The sequence below is a fragment of the Ornithorhynchus anatinus genome, chromosome 2 (assembly GCF_004115215.2).
Source record: "Ornithorhynchus anatinus isolate Pmale09 chromosome 2, mOrnAna1.pri.v4, whole genome shotgun sequence".
In the NCBI taxonomy this organism is placed as follows: domain Eukaryota; kingdom Metazoa; phylum Chordata; class Mammalia; order Monotremata; family Ornithorhynchidae; genus Ornithorhynchus; species Ornithorhynchus anatinus.
This window is the reverse complement of record NC_041729.1, coordinates 130434466-130453833: the sequence shown is the minus strand read 5'-3', so window position 1 is coordinate 130453833 and position 19368 is coordinate 130434466. Positions and strand designations below refer to the sequence as shown.

Sequence of the window (19368 nt, the reverse complement as noted above, 5' to 3'; positions counted from 1 at the left end):
GGGGTTTGCTGAGAGAATGCAAAGACTCACAAAGATAATGTAAATCATTCTGTTTCTAGGGAAAAGAGACAATATTGTCAGATATTTAAATAATATCTAAGCACACAAAAGATGAATCTAGAATTTATTTTCAAAAGGACAGCCATCACTTCTCAGAGTTTGCAAACTGAAAATTTTACTCAAACTTTATACATTCAAAAACATATCCTATATTTTTAGAGCCAATTACAGAAAAATTTCCTTTCAACTGTAACTAAAGAGTTATTACTTAGATCTCTGCCAGAACGCAAGATAATGTTTCACATGCCAGTACTTTATATACAGCACTCACTGTCAGAATTCCAAGCATCTAATAGTATTTTCTCCTTCTGTTTCCATTTAGGGATTGATTTAATTTTTTTTTCCCTTCTTTTGACATTTGAGGATGCAGAATGTATCCTTTGAGTGCGTGCGGGGATTCAGAGGCACAGAAAATGAGGCAATCACAATTCAGGCGGGTGAAAGCTGGTTCTTTGTTGCTTAATACTGGGTTAAATGTTGAGTTTGAATTGAGACATACACAGTTCTACTGTATTATCAGGAAGAGCCCATTCCTTTGATATGAAAATTCTCAACTATGAAGCCCTTAAAAAATAGTTTAGCACGTTGCTTTCTCAATGTATCCTTCAATAATAAAACAACTCATTTTAGTTACTTGAAAAGGCACTTGAACCAAAATTGCAAAACTAACATTAATGAGAAAAATGAGAGTAATTCCTTCCGACTAGAAAACTGATCGTGGCTACAGGCCTAAATACAGAACTTGCCACAGGCTTGATTTAACCACCATTCAGGACAAGCAGCATTCCACATGCTCTTGAAGCTTTTGAATATTTCTAACATATTGATTTATACAGATATTATCAAAGGCATTGAGTTTATGTTTCCTACTTTGAGTAATGTGAAGTTCGACCAAAAAAAGAACAGAAAACTAGTTACTTGATCAAAATTCAAACCAGATATTAGGTCTGAGACATTGTTTATTGTAAGCCCCTGAGATTCCTATTTTCAGAAAATACAGGCATCTACTTGTCTCATTTATATAAAGGATATACTATATTTTAGCTTTTCAAATTTTGTTTTGAGAAAACGTATTGAAGAAAGTAACCTGTCCAAGTAAGTCATAGAGGTCTGCTAAATTTTCCTAGAATTCACAATATCTAGGCTGCAGATAATCCATTTTTTCAGTTTATGACTTAAACAGTGCTCGTGTGCTCTCTCTCTCTCTCCCCCTCTCTCTTTCTCTCCCTCCCGGCCCCCCACCCCCACCTTCTCTTTTGAGGGGAGGGTGCTCATCTTCTTCCATTATCTCCAGCTCAAAGCAAAAAGGGGTGGAACTGGCCAGCTCTCCATTTATTTTAAAGGCATTTCATTCATTCAGTCGTATTTACTGAGCGCTTATTGTGTGCTTGGGAAGTACAATTCAGCAACAAATAGAGACAATCCCTGCGCAGACCTGGCATTTGTTAAGCGCTTATCATGTGCCAGGCTCTGTACTAAACGCAGGGGTAGACATAAGGTTGTCAGGTTAGACGCATTCCCTGTCCCACATGGGGCTCATGGTCTTAATCCCCATTTTACAGATGAGGGAACTGAGGTCCAGAGAAGTGAAGTGACTTGCCCAAGGTCACACAGCAGACAAGCGGTGGAGCCGGGGTTAGAAACCAGGTCCTCTGACTTCCAGGCCTGTCATCTAGCCACTAGGCCATGCTGCTTCTCGTCTTCCCCCAATGTGATTCTCTCTCAACGCATCCCTTTTCCCTCTCTCTTTTCATCCTTTGAACCCCACATTGTCCCTCTCTGCCCCCGACTTGAGGTCCTACTCGCTGATGTTTACTGCCTCCTCAAATTCCTCCTCTGCATTTCATTCTGAGCTGTTTTGCTAAACTTCCCAAGAGTTCTCCTTTCTCCCACTCTAATCGTTGGGGATTTCAAATATCCAGAGTGCCGATGGGCGCGTTTCCTTCCCTCCTCCCCTCTGAGGATCTCTTACCCCACTAGGCCTGAACCACTCAACAGCCGGGATGCACACTTGAACTAATCAAATTTCCAAACAATGCCTTATCTCTAACCTCCCCAACTCTCTCCTTCCAAACACAACCTTCTCACCGTCTACAGGCCCAACCCACCTAGCTCTCATATTCGGCCCTCATCCTCTCGTGTGACCTCCGTATCTAGATCCAGCCCACCTAGCTCAGGACATTTCTCTTCACCTGGACTTCTTCCTGTTATTCTCATCTCTCTAAGGCATCTCAGAGGCCCGGGGAGCCAAGCAGTCACCCCTACTCCCCTACCAACCCTACAGAATTGGATAGAAGGCATTTCCTTAGGGACTTGTGCTTCCAGCACATCGTAGTGGCTACAGCAGGGGCCTGAGGGTCAGAAAGTCATGGTTTCTAATCCAGCTCCACCACTTGTTGGCTGTGTGACCTTGGGCCAGCCACTTAACTTCTCTGTGCCTCACTTACGTCATCTGTTAAATGGGGATGGAGACCGTAAGCCCCACATGGGACAGGGAATTGTGTCCAACCTGATTGGCTTGTATCCACTCCAATGCTTAGTATAGTGCCTAGAATATATATAGTAAGCGCTAAACAAATACTGTAATTATTACTATTCTAGGGTGCCACCAACACCAAAAAGGTTCCAGTTGACAACTGCATGTGTGCAATAAAATAAAATATGGTGAGACAGATTTAGATGGCTTTTTTATTTAAATGGCATTTGTTAAGCGCTTCAGGTGTGTTGACCACTTTCTAAGCGCTGGAGTAGATACAAGTTAATCAGACCAGATAGAGTCCCTATTCCACATGGGGTTCACAGTCTAAGGAGGAGTGAGAACAAGTATGGATTTAATTACTATTTTGCAGATGAGGGAACTGGGAGGCAGAGAGAAGTGAAGTGACTTGCCCGAGGTCACACAGAGCAGGCAAATGGTGGAGCTGGGATTAGAAATCAGGTCCTCTGGCTCCAAGACCTGTGCTCTTTCAATTAGGCCATGCTGCTCATCTGAGAGGTCAACAAATAAAACTGACTGCACGCTAGTTAGGAATGGTTCTTTTAGTGGACTCCGTCAATGAAAAAACATAATTTAGCATGACTGGCAATCGTGCCAAATTAGGCTTCCATTCCAAAAAAAGAAAAGCAATCAAAAAGACACTAGGCTTCATATTAGGATTAAGGTGAACTGTGCTATGATAGCTTTCTTGTCCTACCTTATCAATAAATTCATTTTACAGGGGGTTGACTGAAATAATTATTAAAAGGCAGCACCTTTTCTATTATTTTAATCTTTTTTTCTTTTGCAAACTCCCCTAATACCGCCCTCCCCAACCAAAAAGAAACAAGCCCCAAAGCATTTAAAAAAAGAGAACGAAAGTACTTCAGTGATGAAAGGTACTTACTGTTCTAAGAGTTGATCGTATTTTCCTGCAGCATCTTTTTCAGCCCAAACTGCCCGGTCTTTTTCAGCCACAGCATTATCTCTTGCTTCTCTTAGATTCCTATGATTGTTTTTAAAAAAGGAAGTGTCAGTTATAAATCTGCTTCGTAGATACTTATTAAACATCCACCTCCACCTCCTCATTATACAGAAACTCCTTACCGTCAGCTTTAAAGCACTTGATCACCTTGCCTCCTCCTACTTTACCGCCCTGATTTCCTACTACAACCCAGCCCGCACACTTCACTCCTCTAATGCCAGCCTACTCACTGTACTTCGATCTCTTCCATTTCACTGCTGAGCTCTCACCCTCGTCCTGCCTCTGGCCTGGGACACCCTCCCTCTTCATATCCGGCAGACGATCATTCTCCCTACCTTCAAAGCCTTAATAAAACCATACCTCCATCAAGAGGCCTTCCCCGACTAGGCCCTCATTTCCTCTTCTCCAACTCCCTTCTATGTTGCCTTGGACTTGGATTTGCACCCTTTATTTGCCCCTCCCTTACCTCCACAGCACTTAAATATTTATTTATAGTAATATCCCTCTGCCTCGCTAGACTGTAAACTTGTTGTGGGCAGGGAACTTGTCTACAAACTCTGTTATATTGTACTCTCATTCACCCCACACATCCAATTCGTCACCAACACCTGCCAGTCTCATCTTTACAATATCGCCAAGATCCGCCCTTTCCTCTCCATCCAAATGGCTATTGTACTGGTACAAATTCTCATAATATCCCAACTGGATTATTGTGTCAGCCTTCTTTCTGATCTCCCTTCCTCCTGTCTCTCCCCACTCCAGTCTATTCTTCATTCCACTGCCCGGATCATCTTCCTACAGAAACGCTCTGGGCATGTCACTCCCCTCCTTAAAGACCTGCAGTGGTTGCCTATCAATCTCTGCACAAAACCAAAACTCCTCACACTTGGCTTCAAAGCTCTCCATCACCTTGCCCCCTCCTACCTCACCTCCCTTCTCTCTTTCTACTGCCCACACCGTACACTCCGCTCCTTTGCTGCTCACCTCCTCACTTTCCCCCGTTCACGCCTATCCCGCCGTCGACCCCTGGCCCATGTCCTACCGCTGTCTTGGAATGCCCTCCCTCCTCACCTCTGCCAAACTAACTCTCTTCCCCTCTTCAAAGCTCTATTGAGAGCTCACTTCCTTTGGGAGGACTTCCTAGACTAAGCCCCCCTTTCCCTCTGCTCCCCCTCCCCGCCCCTCCCTATCCTCTGCTCCTTCCCTTCCCCTCCCGTCAGCACACTGCTCATTTGTATATATTATTTACTACCCTATTTATTTTGTTAATGAGGTGTACACCCCCTTGATTCTATTTATCTTGATGATGTTGTCTTGTTTTTGTTTTGTTCTGTTTTGATTTGCTGTCTCCCCGGTTTAGACAGTGAGCCCGTCATTGGACAGGGATGGTCTCTATCTGTTGCCGAGTTGTACATTCCAAAAGCTTAGTATAGTGTTCTGCACATAGTAAGCGCTCAATAAATACTATTGAATGAATGAATGAATGAATGAGTGGGAGAAGAGGAAAGGAAAGCCCAGTTGGGGAAGGCCTCCTGGAAGAAATGTGATTCGATTAGGCTTTGAAGATAGGGAGAGTAATTGGTTGATATGAAGAGGGAGGGCATTACAGGCCAGAGACAGGACGTGGGCGTGAGGTCAACAGTGAGACAGGTGAGACTGAGGTACAGTAAGTAGGTTGGTATTAGAGGAGCAAAATGAATACTGGCTGGGTTGTAGTAGGAAATCAGTGAGGTGAGGTAGGAGAGGGTAAGGTGATTGAGGGATTCTCCTGAGTGATGTGAGGATGCTGGATCCAGGTCTCAAGAATCATCCCCTACCTCCCTGACCGGGGCCCTCAAGGTTGGAGAGAGATCTTATGGCATGTGCAGGGAAGATTATGGGGTTTCACCTCCTGTTACCCAGGAGTGCTTAAGACAGCACAGGATAATGGAATTCAAGAAAAGGAGAAACAAATCATTGGCAATGATGCTCACTGAACCTATTTTTATGGTTTCTTGACCACAGCAGATACCACTCCAACCAGAAGGTGCCACTGTCCACCATATTGGATTGCCCAATTCCATGGGCGGGCTGAAGGGTCTGCCATCCACCCCTGCCGGTGTGAGGCTCTACAAGGCACAGCAGAGCTGGCCCTCAAACGGTCTCCCAGGTCTCTCCTGGAGGCCTCTACCCACTGGAAGCAGTGTGGCCTAATGAATACTGCAAAGGCCTAGAAGTCAGAAAGACCTGGGTTCTAATCTCGGCTCCACTGCTTGTCTGCTGTGTGACCTTGGGCAACTTATTTTGCTTCTCCGGGCCTCAGTTCCCTCATCTGTAAAATGGGGATTATGACTGTGAGCCCCACGTGGGTCAGGGATTGAGTCTGACTTGATTTGCTGGTATCTACCTGAAGGCTTAGAACAGTGCCTGGAACATAGTAAATGCTTAACAAATGCCACTATTACTGATGCATAAGCCCCACGGACACCACATATCCCAAATCTGCCTCGTTGCCTTGAAGCGATTTGTCACCATCACCCTTGTCAGTTGTTCTGGACATTTAACTCCTTCCTCAGGCCCCATATCCCTCCCCTTCCCCCATCCCTCACCCCCAGTGATCTGGCCACATACTTCATTAAGGTCTGAGCTCCCCCAAATCACCCCTTCCCCTTCTCCATCTCCCCTCCTCTCAACCCCCTTTTCAACTTTCCCAGTATCTTCAGAGGAGATCTCCTGCCTCCACATGAGCATCAAACCCCATTCCCTCGCACCTTATAAAATCTCTCACCCTTTCCCTTCCCTCCTCCCCTCCTTAACTTCCATCCTCAACTGTTCATTCTAATAGCTTCTTCCCCTCTGTCTTCAAACATGACCATGTCTACCCAACCTAAAAAAACCCCTTCCTTGACCCCACTGCCCCTTCCAGTTATTGCCCCATCTCCCTCCTACTCTTCTGGACTGAGTCATCTACACTCACTGCCTCAAGTTCCTCTCCTCTAACTCTATCCTGGACCCCCTCCGATTTGGCTTGCGTCCCCTCCACTCCACTGAAACCACCCTCTCAAAGATCACCAATAATCAACCTTCTTGCCAAATCCAACAGCTCCTAATCCATCTAATCTTCCTCGACCCCTCAGCTGCCTTTGACACTGTTGAACATCCCCTTCTCCTCAACATGTTATCCAAACTTGGCTTCACGGACTCCGTCCTCTCCTGACTCTCCTCATCTCTCTGGCCATTCATTCTCAGTCTCTTTTGTGGGCTCCTCCTCCCTCTCCCATCCCCTAACTTTAGGGGTTCCTCAAGGGTCAGTTCTTGGTCCCCTTTTATTCTCCATCTACACTCACTTCTTTGGTGAACTCATTCACTCCCCTGGCTTCAACTAGCATCTCTGTGTGGATGACACCCAAATCTATATCTTCTCCCCTGTTCTCTCTCCTTCCATCCAGGTTCACATTTCCTCCTGCCTTCAAGACATCTCTATTTAGATGTTCTCCTGCCACCTAAAACTCAACATGTCCAAGACTGAGCTCCTTATCTTCCCTCCCAAACCCTGTCCTCTCTCTGACTTTCCCATCACTGTGGACAGCACTACCATCCTTCCTGTCTCACAAACCCGCAACCTTAGTGTCATCCTTGACCACGCTTTCTCATTGACTCCACACATCCAATCTGTCACCAAAGCCTACCGGTCTCAGTTTCACAACATCACCAAGATCTGTTCTTTCCTCTCCATTAAAACCCTACCATTTTAGTACAATTATTCATCTTAACCCGACTGGATTACTGCATCAGCCTGCTTTCTGATCTCCCAACCTCCTGTCTCTCTCCTCTTCAGTCCATACTTCACTTTGCTGCCTGGACTATCTTTCTACAGAAATGCTCTGGGCATGTCACCCCCTCCTCAAAAATCTCCAGTGGTTGCCTATCCACTTCCATATCAAACAAAAACTCCTCACTACTGGCTTCAAAGCTATCCATCACCTTGCCCCTTCTTACCTCACCTCCCTTCTCTCCTTCTACATCCCAGCCTGCACACTCCCCTCCTCTGGTGATAACCTTCTCATTGTGCCTCGTTCTCGCCTGTCCCGTTGTCGACACCTCGCCCACATCCTACCTCTGGCCTGGAATGCCCTCCCTCCTCAAATCCACCAAACAATCACACTTCCCCCCTTCAAAGCCCTATTGAAGGCTCACCTCCTCCAAGAGGTCTTTCTAGGTTAAGCACCCCTTTTCCTCAGTTTTGTTTTGATGTGTATATATCTATAACAATACTGATGCTATTGATGTCTGTTTACTTTTTTTGATGTCTGTCTCCCCTTTTCCAGACTGTAAGCCTGGTGTGGGCAGGGAATGTCTCTCTTTATTGCTTAATTGTGCTTTCCAAGCACTTAGTAAGCACTCAATAAATATGACTGAATGAATGATTGAAGAGACTAAAATGGTTCATCTTCCCCACTGTCACTGCTCCAAATGCCCACTTTCCTGCCCGCCTGAGTGCAAACAGAGGTTGCTCCCAGCTGTTTTCCACAGGGGCAGCCAAGGCCTCAGGGACTCCCCTGAAGGTGAGGCAGATTGATCTTCCCTCTCCCGCCCCATCCATACACATTCTTTAGAGTTTCCTCTCAGAAATAAGAACCTCTAGACTGTAAGCTCGTTATGGGCAGGGAATGTGTCTGCTAATTCTGTTAACTTGTTCTCTCCCAAGCGCTTAGGACAGTGCTTTGCCCACAAGAAGCACTCAATAAATACCACTGATCGATACTGCAATACTTCCTGCAGATCCTTCTCCTCTCTTAAAGCATAGGCCCTGGTTAAAGACTGCTTTGCATCACAGAATCATTTCAAAGACAAGTGACTTCTAAACATACAGCTCTATGAAACGTGCTGAAAAAGGACATGCTATATATAACTCCTGCAAAAAATAAAATGAAAAACATCAGAAAAAGCACAATATTTAATGCTTATCCGCTTGGAGAGTGCTAGTAAAAATTCACCATGAGCCCACAGACAGATTTGAACAAACAGATCAAGTAAACATTTCATCGATATGCTTGGAGATTCAGCAGTCTGTGCCAGCTCACAAGGACATTTTTTGCATAGAGATGCTAACGATAAGTTTATGATTGAAAACATGATCCAGCCTTAAGAGAAACATCATCTTGACAGATTCTGAGCTAAGAAACACATCCAATTTTCTGAACTAAACTGTGGAGAGATAACTCCACTGATTTTTAAAATCAAATAAATACTATGTATATATGTATAAATATGGACTTTTCATTCATTCATTCATTCTTTCATTCAATCATATTTATTAAGTGCTTACTGTGTGCACAGCACACTTCTAAGCACTTGGAAAGTATAATTTGGCAACAAATAGGCGCAATCCCTATGCAATAATGGGCTTATAGTCTAGAAGGAAGGAGACAGACAAAACAAAACAGGTACAAGTAAAGAGGCATCAATAGCATCAATGTAAGTAGAATTATAGATATATACACATCATTAATAAAATAAATATGTACATATATACCCAAGTGCTGTGGGGTGGGGAGGGGAGTAGAGCAGAGGGAGGGAATCAGGGTGATGGGGAGGGGAGGAGGAGCAGAGGAAAAATGGAGCTCAATCTGGGAAGGCCTCCTGAAGGAGGTAAGCTCTCAGTAGGGCTTTGAAGCGGGGAATTATGCTAGTTTGGCAGATGTGAGGAGGGAGGGCATCACAGGCCAGAGGTAGGACTTGGGCCAGGGGTCGATAGGATGACAGGCGAGAATGAGGCATAGTGAGAAGGAGAGGACCACAGGAGTGGAGTGTGCAAGCTGGGATGTAGAAGGAGAGAAGGGAGGTGAGGTAGGAACGGGCAAGGTGATGGAGACCTTTGAAGCCAATAGTGAGGAGTTTCTGCTTGATAGTTTACATTTTTGTAAAAGGAAATGCAAACTGTCACTATATTTTATAGGAATTATCCTTATGGTAGTGACCAAATTCCACCTCTCAGAAGCTCCTAAACTTTGGATTGTAAACTGAAATCTGGAAGTAAACTCCAGATTATCCATATGTGAATTCTCTAAGGGAAGCCTCTTGATGTGAAGCATATAATTCCAATTTTCCTCCCCTACAATCTCTCTCTCTTTCTTCCTTCCTCCCTCCCTCCCTCTTTCTGCGTTTTTCTCTGTACTAATAATAATGGTGATGGTATTCGTTAAGCACTTACTATGTGCCAGGCACTGTTCTAAGAGCTGGGGTAGATAGAAGACAATCAGGTTGGACACAGTCCCTGTCCCGCATGGGGTTCACAGTCAGCCCCCATTTTACCGATGAGGGAACTGAGGCCCAGAGAAGTGAAGCGACTTGCCCAAGGTTACACAACAGACAAGTGGTAGAGCCGGGATTAGAACCTGGGTGCTTTTTATTAATTCAATAAATCGTATTTATTGAGCGCTTACTGAGTGAAGAGTACTTTACTAAGCGCTTGGAAAGTACAATTCAGCAATAGAGACAATTCCTGCCCACGCCAGGCTTACAGTCTAGAAGTGGGGAGAAAGACATCAAGAAAAGTAAACAGGCATTGATATAAATAGAATTATAAATACACATTTGACTCCCTGATCTACTGGGCCACGATGCTTCCCTCCGTCTCAAGTCATGAGAGCCTCGAGGGTGGCACAGAACGATAGGGAACGGGCAGAGGAGGGATGGGAAACAGGAGGGAAGAGGACCTTCAAAAGATGATGTGGAATTCTTCACAACGTAACAAAGTCCATATCTAGGATCAATTAGTTAAGGCAGTGGCTGTTCTTGGGAATACTCAACTAGTGCTTCTCTAGAAAATGGACTCTATCAAGGTTGTACACTTAATTTTGAATTACAGTGAGCGCATAATAATCTTTACCGGTGGCAGTTTCGTTGTGCCGGCACCAAAGCTGGAGCTGGAAAGGGACAAGAGTGGAGCTTGAATGGCAGTGTTCCGCTCTTGTCTCCAGACGGAAAGCAGGAGGAGAGAAAGGAGGAGGGAGTGGAAGAGGCCAAACCCACCCTGGCTCTTCTGGGCCTCCCCCGACCCGGCAGCCGGGCACGAGCTTGTGCCCCTGCCTCTGATCTCCAAGCCCCGGGAGGACAGGCTCTGTGGCGACAGCTGGGAGCTGGGTCGTTGGGTTTAAGGAACAGAAATAGCAGCAGCCATGGCCGGGGATCCTGGTGCCCAAGCCGGGGAGGGAGGGGTATCTGTTTGGAGGGCTCTGTTGCCACATCGGCTGGGAACCCTGAGCAGATCCCTTAGGATGCCGGGGCTGGGGCAGGGTGCCGGGCAGGACCAGGAAAGCAGCCGCCGAGGGAGGAAGTGCGTGTGTGCATGTGTGCGTGGGGGGATGGGGAAGGGAGTAGGAGAAACAGAAGAATGAGGAGGAACAGTAAGCTCACCGTGGGTAGGGAATATGTTTGTTTATTGTCATAGTGCACTCTCCCATGGGCTTAGTACAATGTTCAGCACACAGTAAATGCTCAATAAACACGATCGACTGACTGACACTGGCAGGGGTGAATACCTTCCTTCAGGGTTCTACTCCATCCTCTTCATTGGCCCTCTCCCCATCTCTTCTTCCCTTCTTTACCCAACTCTTCCTTTTCCCTTCCTAGTCCAGCCTCCACAGTCCCATTCTTGACCCTCTACAAGTTTGCCTCCTGGCTAGAAACAATTAGAACCTCAACTAAATAGACATGCCCCAATTCCCTCATAGCATTTTACTCAAGATTCATTGTGAGATCACACATTATGGCAGGACTAAGTGCATTTTTCAAAATTATTACTTTAAGCGGCTACTCCTGTCAGAAAAGATTCAATGTTCATTCAGAGATAAGAGCCTTATTAAAAATTTAAATTACTATTATCCTTATTAAAATTAATAGCCTTATTAATGGCACATCTCCTCCAAGAGGCCTTCCCCAACTAAGCCCTCATTTCCTCATCTCCCATTTCCTTCCGCATAGCTCTTACACTTGGATTTGCATACTTCATTCACCCCTCCCTCATCCCCACAGCATTCTGGATACATCTGAAATTTATTTATTTACATTAATGCATGTCTCCTTCCTGCTAGACTGTAAGTCCACTGTGGGGAGGGAATGTGTTATACTGTACTCTCCCAAGTGCTTAGTACAGTGCTCTGCACACAGTATTATTATTATCATCAAGTGCCGTCGAGTTGCTTCCGATTCATAGTCTCTATGGATATATTTTCTCCAGATCATCCTATCTTCTGCCATAATCTGTAGCTTGGCTATCGGTTCTTCCGTTGATTGACTGATAGAAATTGGTATTTCTGACTACCACTCCTTTGGCAGGGTTGGAAGAAATGGTTTGTATGCATGTGGCCTAAAGGAGATTCATTCATTCAATCGTATTTATTGAGCATTTACTGTGTACACAGCACTAAACACTTGGAAAGTACAATTCAGCAACACGTAGAGACAATCCCTGCCCACAGTGGGTTTACGGTCTAGAAGATTGGCCTAGTAAAAACAAGGGACTAGGTGTCAGGGGACCCTTTTTTACTCCCAGATATCCCACTGGCCTGCTGTGTCTTTCGACTGAGCCACTTTTCCTCCTTGGCCTCAGTTTCCTCATCAGTAAAGTGCTTACTATGCTTACTATGTATGGGTCAAGCACTGTTCTAAGTGCTGGGGTAGGTACAAGTTTGAAAACAGTCTCTGCACTATACAGACTCACAGTCTAAGTAGGAGGGAGAGGCGGTATTGAATCTCTATTTGACAGATGAGGAATCTGAGGCCCAGAGAAGTTCAGTGACTTGCCCAAGGTCATCCAACAGACATGTGGCTTTGTTTTGCGCCAGAATAGTTGTTTAGTTTTGTTCTGTTTTGCTTTGCTGTCTCCCCCATTTAGACTGGGAGCCTGTTATTGGGCAGGGATTGTCTCTGTTGCCGAATTGTACATTCCGAATGCTTAGTAAAGTGCTCTGCACATAGTAAGCGCTCATTAAATACTACTGAATGGAGTTAGAACTCAGGTCCTCTGACTCCTAGGCCCGTGGTTTTTTCCATAGGCCGTGCAGCTCTGAGAGGGGGCATCTCCCATCTGATAACCTTGTCTCTACCACGAACGTAGAGATATGAAAAATGCACATTAATGACAACGATAATAGTGATTATAATAATAATTGTGGTAATTGTTAAGCACTTTCTTTGTACAAAGTATTGGGCTAAGCTCTGGAATAGCAACAGTCCCTATCCCACAGTTTGGCTCACAGTCTAAGGGTGAGGAAGAATGAATATTCATTTTATAGATCAGGAAACTGAGGCACAGAGAAGATCAGTGATTTGCCCAAGTTCACACAGCAGACAAATGGGGGAGCAAGGGATTAGAACCCAAGGCCTCTGACTCCTAGGCCCATTATCTTTCCTTGAGGTCATGCTGCTTCTCATTTTCACTGCAATGAATCAGGTAGATAAGAATGAATTTCCAAGTTCCTTTCACAAGAAGCAGCGGTAAATAAGAGGAATGAATCCGGAACTTCACTCTGGCCTTTGAACTAAGTTACATAGGGAGAGAAGAGATAAGAGCAATAATTGGACAATGCAGACATTTTACGTGAGCTACCCGAAATGCTCCTGGATGGAAAGAATCAGAAACTGGTAACGGAAGCAGCACGTCCTGGATCAAATGAGTGCTTGCTCTGTTTTGTAAGATGAGATCGGACACAGGGAAATAATGAAAAAAGGATGGCTCACTGCAGGTCAGCTTTCTTAACTATTAAATGAAACAAAACCTCAGCTAGATGGTCTTAAGTCTTTAGTTTAACACAGACAAAATTCAGAATCTTTGACCTTGAGCTACCTGTACATCAAAAATCACTGGTACAGCATTCAGTGAACTATAGGGGTTCGACGAATCATTTTGATTATGGTGCGTTGGATGGGTCAGTCTTCCAGAAGAGATGTTCGGGGCATTTACCAGGGCCCCGTGACACTAGGGGCTCCCCGTCCCTCCTGGTGGACAGAGCTTCGGGGAGCTAGGTGACAAAGAGAGGGAGGGTGGGAGGGAGCGTTGATGCCTCGAGTTGATCGGCAGACCACATTGCCCCTGTATGACTGAGTGCACGCTGACTACAATGTACTGTGCAAAGTGGTAGGGGAAGGACAAAACAAGAGTGTCCCCTGCCCTTAAGGAGGTTACTGGATGCTTTCAATGGATCGGTCAGTCCAGGGGCATTTATCGAGCACTCTCTGTGCGCAGAGCACTGTGGTAAGGGCTTGGAAGAGTGTGACAGCATTGCTAGACAAAAACAGGAGTAACCTCATCATTTATTGAGTGCCCAATCACAGTACACTGCACTAAAGTGCTCGTGAAACATAAAATATGCAAGTGAAACATGCCCCACCTTTAGGGCAGGGTAGACATGCATAAAGGTACTGACAAACAAGGTTATAAAAAATAAATAAATCATTGAATATACAATTTAATACAGGTAAATTCACATGGGCTGAGGGCCAGTGCAAATTATTATTCGAGTGTGAGGTGTGACTGATTGCTTTCGACATCTTTGGATGCTGGAAATTAATCAGGTAAATACAAATGTATTTCCAACTTTCCGGATTCCAGACACTATTTGCTGAGTGGAATGGGGTCCTCGAAGCCCTGGGGAAGTCTGTACTCTGGCACGAAAGGTGAGAGGGAGGCAACGACAGATTGACAATGGGGGAAGGCAAGGGGAAAAGAAGGAAGGCTAGAATTGGTGCTCTCTATCGCCCACCCCAGATTTTGGAATACTTTTCCACAACCATTTTATCCATGGAAAAGGCTGTACTGACAGAACATGTAAAGAGTGATCGACCACTCTGTAAAACCACGTAAGGCATCTAGATATAAAACTGGTTGGGAAGGGTGTGAAAAGTAAAGACTTCAAATCAGTAGGACACCCCAAACCACATCATCCATTTTTAGATCCATGTGATGTTTTGAAGGAAAATGTCATATCACTTCCTATATGTTTGAGTCTGTAGCAGCCCCTTAATTTGTATTATGAGAAAAAATCTTCCAAGAAAGCAGAATTTCATTGTGTACTTGAATTTCTTGTAATGTGAGTTTTCTGGCACCCTGGTACATTAATATAGCAAACTCATTATCATTCTCTGTTCTTTCCTGTGTGTGTACTTAGGTGGATTTTCTGCAGTATAATCCGTAACGTTTTGAACACTATGCTATTATAGTGGATTATAGTAGAAATACAAAGTGGTCTGAAATTGTAACCGGCTCCCCTGCAGCTTGAAAAATTCTTCTGGAAACATTTCCAGCTTCCTTGTTTCAAAATCAAACATGGATAAGTAAAAGAGATGGACTGAGCGGGAAGCCATTAAGCCAGACTGTAACATCAGTTTGACAGGAATTTTGTGAAAACTGTCAAGATGTCAGTTGATTTTGTAAATACATAACTCGCATGGTAGTCTCATGTGACACGTGGCATATGTTTGCACTATTTTACTGTAGAGTTAGCCCATATTGACTTTAGTGTTAGAGTAAAAAGTCTTTACCCAACACTGATTTTTAATTTGGAAGCAGTTCCAGATCAAGCATTTAGGACAGTGCTCGGCATCCAGTAAGCACTCAATAAATGCCATTGACTGATATTCCTAATAAACTAGCCGATGGATAAATTAAGGGTAAGAATGAATTCTACGAGTGTGTATTGCAGCCACTCTCTCCTTCACAGTCCCCAAATTATGATTGCATCTTTCCATGTGCTACATGGACCCAGATTCAGAATTACACAGACCACACTGAAATACAATTCTTTGTGGAAACAAATTAAACACGGAGTTCCAAATATACAGGCCACAGTGAAATAGAACCCTCTATGGAGAAAATCTCCAAAGTTTTGGTTTACAAAAATATGAAGACAAGAAAAATAAATAAAATATTCGCAGGGGAAATGGAAAATCCTCCATTTTGGCAGGGGTATTATTGAATTAACATTTGAAATTTTGTCAGCAAATTCTTTAGTTAAACACTCAGAGAAAATTTACATCTATTTCAACAAAACCTTTTGCACCATGAAAATCCTTGCTCAAAACATGATAGTATTTTAGCATCAATGACAGCATGCTTAAATCTACTTAAAGAGGGAGAAAATATTTATGACAAATGTAATCACTTCATATAGTAAAATACCTCAATTTTCTCAACCAATTCTTAAATACAACATTGCTAGGGGTGAGGGGTAGTCTACCCAACGGGGAAAAGGTTACAGCAGAATTTTGGTAATGTTCCTTTGAGACTTCTTCATATGCAACTTAACATATTATAGATCTTTGATATCACTTGACTGTAAGTCAGACAATGGGCAGGGATTGTCTCTATCTGTTGCCAAATTGTACATTTCAAGCGCTTAGTACAGTGCTCTGCACATAGTAAGCGCTCAACAAATACTATTAAATGAATGAATGGCAGGAAATATGGTTTTCAAGTGATTGAGCAAATACACAGTCTAAGGGCTGACCTTGTTCTCTCAGATTCAAGCTTGCCTTCAAACACAATAGTCTTTGTATCACCTATCATAATGATCACTACAATTTGTTTTTAAGTGTATTTTCACGAAGAGATTCGAACAAACAGGGTACACACACTTTATATGCAAGTACTTGAAACATTGGCAGATCATAAAACATAAAAACATACATCATATATGGAGAGAGAAAGCTTTCGAAGCGCACTGCCAAAGTATGGGCGTGTAGACTGTAAGCTCGTTATTAGCCGAGAACATGTCTGCCAACTCCGTAGTATTGTACTCTCCCAGGTGCTTAGCTCAATAAATGCTCAGTAAGTGCTCAATAAATCCCACTGATGAAGAGGAGAGGTGGCACTGACTGAACTGCTTTAGAGGATGGATGTAAGCAAACGTTAGAAACGATGCCATGTTCTGCTCTCGGTTTCCCAAGTGACAGTCGGGAATGTTTGATCCTCATTTCTTTGTCAATCCTTGTACACTGGTATCCCTGGTTAGCAGCCTTCACCTTTCCATTGGTAAAGGCAACTGTTAGCTTTTTGTGGTGCCTCAAAAATTTTCAATGGCTCATATTGCTCCTTGCATAAAAGAACAAAATGCCTGACCATTAGCTTCAAGGCATTCCTCAACTCACAGACTCATCACTCTACCCAAACCTGGTTAACTGTAACATGATTTTGACTCTCCCACCTCCAGTGTCTCACTTAAATGGTTCACCTTACCTGGAACATTTTCTCCTTCCCCCAATTCTCCTGGATTATAGTTCTTATTTTCAAAGTGTTCCAGAATGGCCACCTCCTTCTGGAAGTCTTCCCCGATCAATTAATGATACCCTGGTCCCTTCAACCCAACAGCCAATGTTAATATTCATCGATTTACCCTGGTTTCCTCCCCCTTCACCACACAGAAACCGTCTTCTCTAACTAGGTCACTAATGATCTCCTGGCTAAATCCAACGACCTCTACGCCATTCTCATCAGCCTCATCCTCTCAGTTGCCTTTGACACTGAAGACCACCCCTTTCTCTTTGAAACATTATTTAACTTGGGCTTCGCTGACACTCCTCTCCTGGTTCTCCTCCTATCTCTCTGACTGCTCCTTCTCAGTCTCTTTCTCAGGCTCTTCTCCACTCCCCATGCTCTAATAGTGGGAGTCCCTCAAGACTCGCTTCTGGATCACCTTGTCCTCTCCAGCTACCATTCCAGGAGAGAACCCATTCGCTCCTATGGCTACAACTACAATCTCCATGTGGATGATTCCAAAAATCAACCCCTCTGGCCCTGACCTCTCTCCCTCTCTGCAATCTCACATTTCTTTCTGCCTTCAGGTCATCTCTAATTAGATGTCCCACTGACGCTTCAAATTGAACATGTCCACAAATCCTTTAAGCACTTGATATTCACCCCATCCTCAGCCCCACAGCACTTATATACATATTCATAATTGATTCTATTGTCGGTCTCTCCCTTTAGACTGTAAGCTCGTGAGCAGGGAATGCACCTACCAAACCTGTTGTAGTGTACTCTCCCAAGCGCTTAGTACATTACTCTGCACACAATAATGAGTGCTCGATGAATCCCATTATTTCATTCTGGGCCTCAGATGCAATAAACATAGGTGCATTTATTTATATAGTCAATTTTTGATTCAGTTATTTCACCTGGACACATCTGTATTGCTTCCTTATATATCCTTATTTCTCTTCCTGCTCTCACTCTGTGTAAATAGTTTCTTTCAGCCTCCCTTCTGTTAGGTTGCAGACTCCTCAAGGGCACAAAAAGTGTGTCTTGCTTCTCTTGAACTCTTCCAACACTTAGCACGGAGCTTTACACTCAGGAGACACTCAATGAATCCCAATTCCCAACCCAAGGCTCATGACTTTTCTCCCGCCTGGTATACCATCCTCACAGCACCTGGCCAAACTGCATCCCTCCGCTCTTTCCCTTCAAAAAGCTCAGTTCCTTCAGAAGCCATTTTCTGCTGAATCTCGCTTTATTGCTTGCAACTATCCCTCGGATACTCAACAGTCTTACTCGCCCATCTGTATCTACCACCCAGAAAGGGTTATTAGCTCTCCTTTCACGCTCTTTTAACTATTCCACGACAGTCGATTCATATCCGTTTATCTCCCCGGTTAAGCTAGAGGACAAGACTCGGGTTCTTTACTTGTACTGTACTTTCCCAAGTGCCTGCTAGAGTGAGTGGCAACTACAAATGGGGGCTCTCCACACTGACCGCCCTCCGGAGCTTGCTGCTTCTCTAGTTGGGCTCTCAGGGTTCCGCTCCCAACAAGTCTTGCGTGCTACAGGCCACAGCTCCGCAGACCGTCCCACCTGAAGGCTGGGGGTCTCCTCCAAGTAACTTACCACATCTTCACCACGGCTCTGAGGGCCCAGGGCATCTCCCCCAGCTGACTCTCACACTGCTTCCCCGGGATCCCGCACCAGCTCTTCTCGGTGTCACCGCGGAGCCCCCATCCTAACCCGCCTCCTGCCACACCGGCAAGGTGGAGGAGGGCAGCAGAGGCCGCAGCCCGGCAGCGTCGCCTCCAAGAGACCTCGGGAAGACCTTGGTGGCCGTCGGTGCCCTAGAGGTCACTGTGGCGGTGGTTGGGGCTGTAGGCTCGGAGTCGTGAGGAACGGGAAATCTGCCCCGCCAACAACATAGCCTACTGAGCTTTTTGTCTTTACACACGCCAACTGCTTTATTTCCTCCAACTTTATGCGTCAGTTGCCGGTCCCCGCTCCCCCCTACCCTGGCACCGTGAGCCTCCTGGTGATCATGTCTAATCACCACCCATTTTTCTTGGCACACAGTAAGCGCTCAGTAACTACGGTCAAACTCTACATACTGCAGGTGCTCAGTGAGGATGTTGATCTTCATACTGCAGTTGGGGAAAATGGACTGAACATGCTAGACAACTGTGCTTCGCTCCACTACAAATGGGGTGGACCGAACAATACCCCTCCAATTTTGAGAGGCGTGCCTTACCTGCAACGCGCTACGGAACTTGACCCATTTCTTAAAGTAGCTGCACTTTCAGAAGTTGCCTGAGCCCAGTAGGGCCTTGAGACACCACGGAAGCTCTCATTGTTATTTTCTTCACATCCGAATTTTGTGAGCAGCACAGATCCTGAGTATTTCATATGTTGAGGAAAAAGAGGCTCTGCACTAAAACCCAAAATTTTGAGTACAGCTGGACAGGCTTTTCTCCTTTCGACCATACGGTGCAGATTTTCCTTAGCCTGATCAGAATTCCACGGTATATATTTCAAAATACTGATTTTTGATCTGGAACCTTTAGACTGAAGCTCCTAGTGGGCAGAGAACATGTTTACCAACTTGGTGATATT

At 44.7% G+C, this 19368-nt stretch overlaps 1 protein-coding gene across 5 annotated transcripts in view; it reads right to left on the bottom strand.

Moving 5' to 3' along the window:
- Window positions 1-19368, bottom strand: part of PIBF1 (progesterone immunomodulatory binding factor 1) — a 280353-nt gene that overhangs the window by 178037 nt on the left and 82948 nt on the right. For all 5 annotated transcript variants that reach the window (XR_003756003.2, XM_029055569.2, XM_029055543.2 and 2 more), the window contains exon 10: window positions 3444-3542. Coding sequence is in view for 4 of the 5 variants with exons in the window: in XM_029055569.2 (XP_028911402.1) it covers window positions 3444-3542 (99 nt within the window). In the remaining variant the exon portion in view is untranslated. The remainder of the gene's footprint in view (window positions 1-3443; window positions 3543-19368) is intronic.